The sequence below is a fragment of the Entelurus aequoreus genome, linkage group LG05 (assembly GCF_033978785.1).
Source record: "Entelurus aequoreus isolate RoL-2023_Sb linkage group LG05, RoL_Eaeq_v1.1, whole genome shotgun sequence".
In the NCBI taxonomy this organism is placed as follows: domain Eukaryota; kingdom Metazoa; phylum Chordata; class Actinopteri; order Syngnathiformes; family Syngnathidae; genus Entelurus; species Entelurus aequoreus.
The window spans coordinates 6,711,975-6,723,741 of record NC_084735.1 but is presented as its reverse complement, the minus strand read 5'-3'; the positions used below and the strand labels follow the sequence as shown (position 1 = coordinate 6,723,741).

General features: G+C 34.7%; 1 protein-coding gene across 1 annotated transcript; it reads left to right on the top strand.

Moving 5' to 3' along the window:
- Positions 1 to 1,859: 1,859 nt before the first annotated feature.
- Positions 1,860 to 10,850, top strand: LOC133650096 (zinc finger and BTB domain-containing protein 17-like). Its single transcript, XM_062046921.1, has 2 exons — positions 1,860 to 2,093; positions 7,412 to 10,850. The coding sequence occupies exons 1-2, from the start codon at positions 1,922 to 1,924 to the stop codon at positions 7,951 to 7,953; spliced, it is 714 nt and encodes a 237-aa protein (XP_061902905.1). The 5' UTR covers positions 1,860 to 1,921; the 3' UTR covers positions 7,954 to 10,850.
- The last annotated feature ends 917 nt before the right edge of the window (positions 10,851 to 11,767 follow it).

Sequence of the window (11,767 nt, the reverse complement as noted above, 5' to 3'; positions counted from 1 at the left end):
TGAGGAAAGTGCAAGTGAAGGACTAGTGGGGAGTTGAAGCTATTCAGATAGGGAAGATGCTGTGAGAGGCGGGTGGGACCTGATATTCAGCTGGGAATGACTACAACAGTAAATAAACACAAGACATATATATACTCTATTAGCCACAACACAACCAGGCTTATATTTAATATGCCACAAATTAATCCTGCATAATAACACCTGCGTGTTTGTTATGCTAGCTCCTAGCTCCTCTGCTAGCTCCTAGCTCCATAGAACACGCCAATACAATTCAAACACCTGATCAACACACACAATCACTCAGCCCAAAAGACCGTTCACCTAACCCAAGGTTCATAAAGCTTATATATTTTAAAAAAGTTACGTACATACGCAAAAAAAAGTTGCGCACATACGGTCAAGCGATCAAATGTTTAGAAGCCAAAGCTGCATACTCACAGTAGCACGTCTGCGTCTTTGTCATCCAAATCAAAGTAATCCTGGTAAGAGTCTGTGTTGTCCCAGTTCTCTACAGGCGTCTGTGTATCCAAGTCAAAAGTCCTCCTGGTTAGAGTCTCTGTTATCCGAGTTCTTCCATCTTGACTGCATCTTTCGGGAATGTAAACAAAGAAGCGCCGGCTGTGTACTGTTGTTGCTGACTACGTTTGAAAAATACGTCCATTTCGCACCGACAACTTTCTTCTTTGCTTGCTCAGCTTCCTTCTCCATAATGCAATGAACATAATTGCAACAGATTCACGAACACAGATGTCCAGAATACTGTGGAATTATGAAATGAAAACAGAGCTTTTTCGTATTGGCTTCAATGTGGAAGGCATACCCGTGTTCGCCGGGCCACGTCACGCGCATACGTCATCCTCAGAGGCGTTTCGAACCGGAAGTTTAGCGGCAAATTTAAATTGCACTTTATAAGTTAACCCGGCCGTATTGGCATGTGTTATAATGTTAAGATTTCATCATTGATATATAAACTATCAGACTGCGTGGTCGGTAGTAGTGGCTTTCAGTAGGCCTTTAAGTTAAGAAGGGGTTAAACAAAACAAGCTGTGAAGGTGCGCACGCAGAAACATTGGTGAGGGAGGGGCAGAGACAGAGAGCGAGAGAGCTAGTGAGTGGAGAGACAGACATGAAAACAAGAAATGCCGAAAAGTAAATGCAACTTCACGGATGATTTGCGGAAAAAGTATTTGTGTTTTGGTCCTGGCCGTGACACATAGGAAGCAGAATGCACTGTGTGCAAAGCAGGAACGTGTATATCTGTGGCAAATAAAGATCTACAAGCCCATATCCGCACTACAAAGCGCAAAACGGCTGTGCAGGGGCGAGAGCTTGTTTATGACAACCTTTTTCCAAAACACAACATAGAATGTGAGATATAACAGGATAATGCATACATTTGTCATTTGTTTTCAAAACGCTTACAAAAAAGTGGGACCCCATTTGTATGATTTGATGGGGTCCCTGGGACCCCATTTTGAACATTCCTAGCGCCAACACTACTGTCAACATAGGAGAAAAAATGCTTTATTTAAATAAATATATTACTTATGAAGCAAGTTGGAGTATAATTGGCAAATGTTCACCTAGTCCCGCATATATGTGTCCTCTTTTTGGGATTTCACAATATGGTCAGCCTACCTTTGGGACGTTTGCTGAGCAAGATGTGGGTGATATGTAACGTCACAATGAACAAACGCTGACATAAGTCAACTAAACGACATAAAAGTCGACCTGTACTTTGTTTGATTTGCATGGAGGCTTGTCACGTGGTGTTGTTTCGCGAGCACCAGCACCTCCGCACCAGCAGGGGGCGCCGAAACGAGCCACCGCCCGGAATTGGCGCGGCAGACGCCCGGAAGTGGTGCGTCCCAAGCGGCCCAGTGATTCATTTTGTGCGGCACACGGGACTTTTTTGTAGAAAATGGCCAAAGTGGACATGCTGCGTCTGCTCATCAACCAGCGCATGGCCGAGGTGGCGGAGGAGATCCTGGCCGTGTTCGGCAGCACCATCGCCGAGTTGGAGCGGGAGCTGTGCTGCTCCAGGCGGGAGATCCAGCGGCAGCGGCGGCTTCTGCAAGTCTCCTTCAGCGCAGGTCTAACATTGCTTTTTTACAACACTCCCGATACTTTTAAGTCCGACTTTAAGGCTCAGTCCGACCCGAACATGTTTGATATTCCAGCTAACTTTCAGCCGGATGAACACAAACAAACATGGCGGACTCAACTTAGTCCAGTTTGACTGACAAACACGTGCGTTTTTCTTCCTGGAATACATTCTAACCAGTGAATACATGCAATAGTCCGCCTATAACTCTTTACACATGCTGGAAGTATATATGTAGTGTCTAGTAACATTCATAATAACATGTAATATACATATGTAATGTCTAGTAACATTCATAATAACATGTAATATACATACGTAGTGTCTAGTAACATTCATAATAACATGTAATATACATATGTAGTGTCTAGTAACATTCATAATAACATGTAATATATATGTATTATCTAGTAACATTCATAAAACATGTAATATACATATGTAGTATCTAATAACATTCATAATAACATGTAATATACATACGTAGTGTCTAGTAACATTCATAATAACATGTAATATACATATGTAGTGTCTAGTAACATTCATAATAACATGTATTATAAATATGTAGTGTCTAGTAACATTCATAATAACATGTAGTATATATGTATTATCTAGTAACATTCATAAAACATGTAATATACATATGTAGTATCTAATAACATTCATAATAACATGTAATATACATATGTAGTGTCTAGTAACATTCATAATAACATGTAATATACATATGTAGTGTCTAGTAACATTCATAATAACATGTAATATACATATGTAGTGTCTAGTAACATTCATAATAACATGTAATATATATGTATTATCTAGTAACATTCATAAAACATGTAATATACATATGTAGTGTCTAGTAACATTCATAACATGTAATATACATATGTAGTGTCTAGTAACATTCATAATAACATGTAATATACATATGTAGTGTCTAGTAACATTCATAATAACATGTAATATACATATGTAGTGTCTAGTAACATTCATAATAACATGTAATATACATATGTATTATCTAGTAACATTCATAAAACATGTAATATACATATGTAGTATCTAATAACATTCATAATAACATGTAATATACATATGTAGTGTCTAGTAACATTCATAATAACATGTAATATACATATGTAGTGTCTAGTAACATTCATAATAACATGTAATGTATATGTATTATCTAGTAACATTCATAAAACATGTAATATACATATGTAGTATCTAATAACATTCATAATAACATGTAATATACATACGTAGTGTCTAGTAACATTCATAATAACATGTAATATACATATGTAGTGTCTAGTAACATTCATAATAACATGTAATATACATATGTAGTGTCTAGTAACATTCATAATAACATGTAATATATATGTATTATCTAGTAACATTCATAAAACATGTAATATACATATGTAGTATCTAATAACATTAATTATAGCATGTAATATAAATATGTAGTGTCTAGTAACATTCATAATAACATGTAATATAAATATGTAGTGTCTAGTAACATTCATAAAACATGTAATATACATATGTAGTATCTAATAACATTCATAATAACATGTAATATACATATGTAGTGTCTAGTAACATTCATAATAACATGTAATATATATGTATTATCTAGTAACATTCATAAAACATGTAATATACATATGTAGTATCTAATAACATTCATAATAACATGTAATATACATATGTAGTGTCTAGTAACATTCATAATAGCATGTAATATACATATGTAGTGTCTAGTAACATTCATAATAACATGTAATATACATATGTAGTGTCTAGTAACATTCATAATAACATGTAATATACATACGTAGTGTCTAGTAACATTCATAATAACATGTAATATACATACGTAGTGTCTAGTAACATTCATATTAACATGTAATATACATATGTAGTGTCTAGTAACATTCATAATAACATGTAATATAAATATGTAGTGTCTAGTAACATTCATAATAACATGTAATATATATGTATTATCTAGTAACATTCATAAAACATGTAATATACATATATAGTATCTAATAACATGTAATATACATATGTAGTATTTAATAACATTATAAATAAATAATGGGGACGGCGTGGCGCAGTTGGGAGAGTGGCCGTGCCAGCAACCTGAGGGTTCCTGGTTCAATCCCCACCTTCTACCAACCTCGTCACGTCCGTTGTGTCCTTGAGCAAGACACTTCACCCTTGCTCCTGATGGGTCGTGGTTAGGGCCTTGAATGGCAGCTCCCGCCATCAGTGTGTGAATGTGTGTGTGAATGGGTGAATGTGGAAATAGTGTCAAAGCGCTTTGAGTACCTTGAAGGTAGAAAAGCGCTATATAAGTATAACCCATTAATTATAACATGTAATATAAATATGTAGTGTCTAGTAACATTCATAATAACATGTAATATAAATATGTAGTGTCTATTAACATTCATAATAACATGTAATATATATGTATTATCTAGTAACATTCATAAAACATGTAATATACATATGTAGTATCTAATAACATTCATAATAACATGTAATATACATATGTAGTATCTAGTAACATTCATAATAACATGTAATATAAATATGTAGTGTCTATTAACATTCATAATAACATGTAATATATATGTATTATCTAGTAACATTCATAAAACATGTAATATACATATGTAGTATCTAATAACATTCATAATAACATGTAATATACATATGTAGTATCTAGTAACATTCATAATAACATGTAATATACATATGTAGTATCTAGTAACATTCATAATAACATGTAATATACATATGTAGTATCTAGTAACATTCATAACATGTAATATACACATGATGTAAGTATATATGTCATGTAGTAACATTCATAATAACATGTAATATACACATGATGTAAGTATATATGTCATGTAGTAACATTCATAATAACATGTAATATATACATGATGTAAGTATATATGTCATGTAGTAATATTCATAATAACATGTAATATATACATGATGTAAGTATATATGTAGTATCTAGTAACATTCATAATAACATGTAATATATACATGATGTAAGTATATATGTCATGTAGTAACATTCATAATAACATGTAATATATACATGATGTAAGTATATATGTCATGTAGTAACATTCATAATAACATGTAATATACACATGATGTAAGTATATATGTCATGTAGTAACATTCATAATAACATGTAATATACACATGATGTAAGTATATATGTAGTATCTAGTAACATTCATAATAACATGTAATATATACATGATGTAAGTATATATGTCATGTAGTAACATTCATAATAACATGTAATATATACATGATGTAAGTATATATGTCATGTAGTAACATTCATAATAACATGTAATATATACATGATGTAAGTATATATGTCATGTAGTAACATTCATAATAACATGTAATATATACATGATGTAAGTATGTATGTCATGTAGTAACATTCATAATAACATGTAATATATACATGATGTAAGTATATATGTCATGTAGTAACATTCATAATAACATGTAATATACACATGATGTAAGTATATATGTCATGTAGTAACATTCATAATAACATGTAATATACATGATGTAAGTATATATGTCATGTAGTAACATTCATAATAACATGTAATATACACACGAAGTAAGTATATATGTCATGTAGTAACATTCATAATAACATGTAATATACACATGATGTAAGTATATATGTCATGTAGTAACATTCATAATAACATGTAATATATACATGATGTAAGTATATATGTCATGTAGTAACATTCATAATAACATGTAATATACACATGATGTAAGTATATATGTCATGTAGTAACATTCATAATAACATGTAATATACACACGAAGTAAGTATATATGTCATGTAGTAACATTCATAATAACATGTAATATACACATGATGTAAGTATATATGTCATGTAGTAACATTCATAATAACATGTAATATACACATGATGTAAGTATATATGTCATGTAGTAACATTCATAATAACATGTAATATACACATGATGTAAGTATATATGTCATGTAGTAACATTCATAATAACATGTAATATATACATGATGTAAGTATATATGTCATGTAGTAACATTCATAATAAAATGTAATATATACATGATGTAAGTATATATGTCATGTAGTAACATTCATAATAACATGTAATATACACATGATGTAAGTATATATGTCATGTAGTAACATTCATAATAACATGTAATATACACATGATGTAAGTATATATGTCATGTAGTAACATTCATAATAACATGTAATATATACATGATGTAAGTATATGTCATGTAGTAACATTCATAATAACATGTAATATACACATGATGTAAGTATATATGTAGTATCTAGTAACATTCATAATAACATGTAATGTATACATAATGTAAGTATATATGTCATGTAGTAACATTCATAATAACATGTAATATACACATGATGTAAGTATATATGTCATGTAGTAACATTCATAATAACATGTAATATACACATGATGTAAGTATATATGTAGTATCTAGTAACATTCATAATAACATGTAATGTATACATAATGTAAGTATATATGTCATGTAGTAACATTGATAATAACATGTAATATACACATGATGTAAGTATATATGTAGTATCTAGTAACATTCATAATAACATGTAATATACACATGATGTAAGTATATATGTAGTATCTAGTAACATTCATAATAACATGTAATATACACATGATGTAAGTATATATGTAGTATCTAGTAACATTCATAATAACATGTAATGTATACATAATGTAAGTATATATGTCATGTAGTAACATTCATAATAACATGTAATATACACATGATGTAAGTATATATGTCATGTAGTAACATTCATAATAACATGTAATATACACATGATGTAAGTATATATGTCATGTAGTAACATTCATAATAACATGTAATATACACATGATGTAAGTATATATGTAGTATCTAGTAACGTTCATAATAACATGTAATATACACATGATGTAAGTATATATGTAGTATCTAGTAACATTCATAATAACATGTAATATACACATGATGTAAGTATATATGTAGTATTTAGTAACATTCATAATAACATGTAATGTATACATAATGTAAGTATATATGTCATGTAGTAACATTCATATTAAAAGCGAGCACTTTAACAGCTGGTTGTAACAAAAAAAGCTGAATTAAAAAGTTCACGTTGTGATGTCACTTCCTGTCAGCGCCCAGCGAGCCACATGATTGGACGGCCGGTCTGAACCTGGAAGTTCATGTCCCGCCGACCGTCAAAGAGGAGGAGCCCCAGCAGGAAGACACTCCTCCGGGTTCCGAGCCCGAAGTCGCCGTGTTCCTGAGTGGCGACTTAGAGGAGTGGCCTGACGACGTCTGCGGTGCGTCGCCGCTCTCCGACCGCCACAACGCGGAGGACTCCGACTCAGACCCCCAGCCGGGGACATCGATGCAGGCCGCCCGCGCACGTGCCGGTCCACGCGGGCGGCGAAAACCTCGGTCCAAGGCCGTGCGGGACCACAGCATGAAGGACAAAGCTGACAAGTCGTACACGTGCGGCATCTGCGGCAAGAGACTGACCCGCTTCGACGGCTACCAGAAACACCTGCGCGTGCACACGGGGGAAAAACCGTACGGCTGTGATGATTGCGGGCGGCGCTTCAGCGACAACTCCAACTACAAGCGACACATTCGGAGACACAAAAGTCAGACGCCTCAAGACGGCGTCCTCACACACCTGCGCTACAACAAGTGACCACTAGATGGGGCTGGGTCCTCATCGTGCTACCTCAGTGACCGCCCACCTCAGACCGCACCCGGTCCGGACGCCAGGAACCCCAAATCTGCCTCCGCACCAAAATATTCAGATGCGTGCAACCTTCCCGCAATTTGGGGTGGAACCCCGCCTCACGTCACGCCCCCCACTTGACCTAATAAGTTAACGTCGCTCAGGAACCGCTAACGGAAACTGTCGGAATCATGGTGTGCTGGGACTGCACGATTCAGAGACAAGACCTAACTACCACTTTTCTCTCCAGCATTGCGATTCCATTTGGGGTTTTTGTATATTTTTTACATAGAAGTCAAGTAGTCGCCATCCAGTGGACAACATGAGTAACTCAGTTTGTTTACTTGAAAATATGTGCACAGCATTAACTTTTATGACCCAATCTAAACAACCTTCCCTAGTCATGGCGCAGGGAAGAAAATGAACTAATCTGGTCACACAACCTGCCCACTGAACTTTGTGTATTATTGAGAGAAAAAAACATAACATGAGTAACTCAGTTTAAAGTGTGTTTACTTGAAAATGTGTGCACAGCATTAACTTATATGACCCAATCCAAACAACATTCCTTAGTCATGGTGCAGGAAAGAAAAATCAATTAATCTGGTCACACAACCTGCCCACTGAACTTTGTGGATTATAAAAATGTGACAACATGAGTAACTTAGTTTGAAGTATGTTTTCTTGAAAATGTGTGCACAGCATTTACCTATATGACCCAATCCAAACACCCTTCCCTAGTCATGGCGCAGGAAAGAAAAATCAACTAATCTGGTCACACAAAACACAACCTGCCCACTGAACTTTGTGTATTATTGAGAGAAAAAACATAACATGAGTAACTCAGTTTAAAGTGTGTTTACTTGAAAATGTGTGCACAGCATTAACTTATATGACCCAATCCAAACAACCTTCCTTAGTCATGGTGCAGGAAAGAAAAATCAACTAATCTGGTCACACAAAACACAACCTGCCCACTGAACTTTGTGTATTATTGAGAGAAAAAACATAACATGAGTAACTCAGTTTAAAGTGTGTTTACTTGAAAATGTGTGCACAGCATTTACTTGTATGACCCAATCCAAACAACCTTCCCTAGTCATGGCGCGGGGGGAAAAATCTACTAATCTGGTCATACAACCTGCCCACTGAATTTTGTGGAATATAAAAAAACATAACATGAGTAACTCAGTTTGAAGTATGTTTTCTTGAAAATGTGTGCACAGCATTTACCCATATGACCCAATCCAAACAACCTTCCCTAGTCATGGCGCAGGGAAGAAAATGAACTAATCTGGTCACACAAAACACAACCTGCCCACTGAACTTTGTGTATTATTGAGAGAAAAAAACATAACATGAGTAACTCAGTTTAAAGTGTGTTTACTTGAAAATGTGTGCACAGCATTAACTTATATGACCCAATCCAAACAACCTTCCTTAGTCATGGTGCAGGAAAGAAAAATCAATTAATCTGGTCACACAACCTGCCCACTGAACTTTGTGGATTATAAAAAACGTGACACCATGAGTAACTTAGTTTGAAGTATGTTTTCTTGAAAATGTGTGCACAGCATTTACCTGTATGACCCAATCCAAACAACCTACCCTAGTCATGGTGCAGGAAAGAAAAATCAATTAATCTGGTCACACAACCTGCCCACTGAACTTTGTGGATTATAAAAAACGTGACACCATGAGTAACTTAGTTTGAAGTATGTTTACTTGAAAATATGTGCACAGCATTAACTTATATGACCCAATCTAAACAACCTTCCCTAGTCATGGCGCAGGGAAGAAAATGAACTAATCTGGTCACACAAAACACAACCTGCCCACTGAACTTTGTGTATTATTGAGAGAAAAAACATAACATGAGTAACTCAGTTTAAAGTGTGTTTACTTGAAAATGTGTGCACAGCATTAACTTATACGACCCAATCCAAACAACCTTCCTTAGTCATGGTGCAGGAAAGAAAAATCAATTAATCTGGTCACACAACCTGCCCACTGAACTTTGTGTATTATTGAGAGAAAAAACATAACATGAGTAACTCAGTTTAAAGTGTGTTTACTTGAAAATGTGTGCACAGCATTAACTTATATGACCCAATCCAAACAACCTTCCTTAGTCATGGTGCAGGAAAGAAAAATCAATTAATCTGGTCACACAAAACACAACCTGCCCACTGAACTTTGTGGATTATTGAGAGAAAAAACATAACATGAGTAACTCAGTTTAAAGTGTGTTTACTTGAAAATATGTGCACAGCATTAACTTATATGACCCAATCTAAACAACCTTCCCGAGTCATGGCGCAGGGAAGAAAATGAACTAATCTGGTCACACAAAACACAACCTGCCCACTGAACTTTGTGTATTATTGAGAGAGAAAAACATAACATGAGTAACTCAGTTTAAAGTGTGTTTACTTGAAAATGTGTGCACAGCATTAACTTATACGACCCAATCCAAACAACCTTCCTTAGTCATGGTGCAGGAAAGAAATATCAATTAATCTGGTCACACAACCTGCCCACTGAACTTTGTGGATTATTGAGAGAAAAAACATAACATGAGTAACTCAGTTTAAAGTGTGTTTACTTGAAAATATGTGCACAGCATTAACTTTTATGACCCAATCTAGAAAACCTTCCCTAGTCATGGCGCAGGGAAGAAAATGAACTAATCTGGTCACACAAAACACAACCTGCCCACTGAACTTTGTGTATTATTGAGAGAAAAAACATAACGTGAGTAACTCAGTTTAAAGTGTGTTTACTTGAAAATGTGTGCACAGCATTAACTTATATGACCCAATCCAAACAACCTTCCCTAGTCATGGCGCAGGGAAGAAAATGAACTAATCTGGCCACACAACCTGCCCACTGAACTTTGTGTATTATTGAGAGAAAAAACATAACATGAGTAACTCAGTTTAAAGTGTGTTTACTTGAAAATGTGTGCACAGCATTAACTTATATGACCCAATCCAAACAACCTTCCCTAGTCATGGCGCAGGAAAGAAAAATCAACTAATCTGGTCACACGACCTGCCCACTGAACTTTGTGGATTATAAAAAACGTGACAACATGAGTAACTCAGTTTGAAGTATGTTTTCTTGAAAATGTGTGCACAGCATTTACCTATATGACCCAATCCAAACAACCTTCCCTAGTCATGGTGCAGTGGGAAAAAATCTACTAATCTGGTCACAAATAACACAACCTGCTCACTGAATTTTGTGGATAATAAAAAACATCCAATCAGCATAAAACCTTAAAATTACACCCATTTAAATCCATTGCAAGGCATGATGGGAAAAAATGCAAAACACTGTTTACTTACCCAAAACTTTAAGGAGGTCGTCACGGACGTAAACAAGGTAGGAGTCAAACTTTTAATATTCAATCATAATTATGTACACATAATATTTATATATTTGTAGGCTATATATATATTTATACGTTTTACAATATAACAAACAATTCTGACTTACTAAAGCGTCCCATGTGTGATGTCTATAGGAGTGTTTTCATGCATATTTCTACGTGCTATTGCAATGTTAGCGTTCGCTAATATGCTAACACATTTACGAGTGTCTGGTAATCAAATTAACTTACAATGGCATTGTTTCACTTTCACTAATTACCGTGAGTCCGTTTAGCTGATTGGAGAGCTAGCTTGCGCAGCTAGTGGGTCCGTGGCCATGACTTCTGTTTTGTTTGATCAGCTGTTTTACTGCCCTGTTTGGAAACAAAAGTATGTAAATAAACATT

Excerpts from the sequence above, each read along its gene's own strand:
- LOC133650096 (XM_062046921.1), top strand. The coding sequence starts at position 1,922 with ATGGCCAAAGTGGACATGCTGCGTCTGCTCATCAACCAGCGCATGGCC. Across the intron at positions 2,094-7,411 it reads GCAAGTCTCCTTCAGCGCAG|CGCCCAGCGAGCCACATGAT; the intron begins GTCTAACATTGC and ends ACTTCCTGTCAG.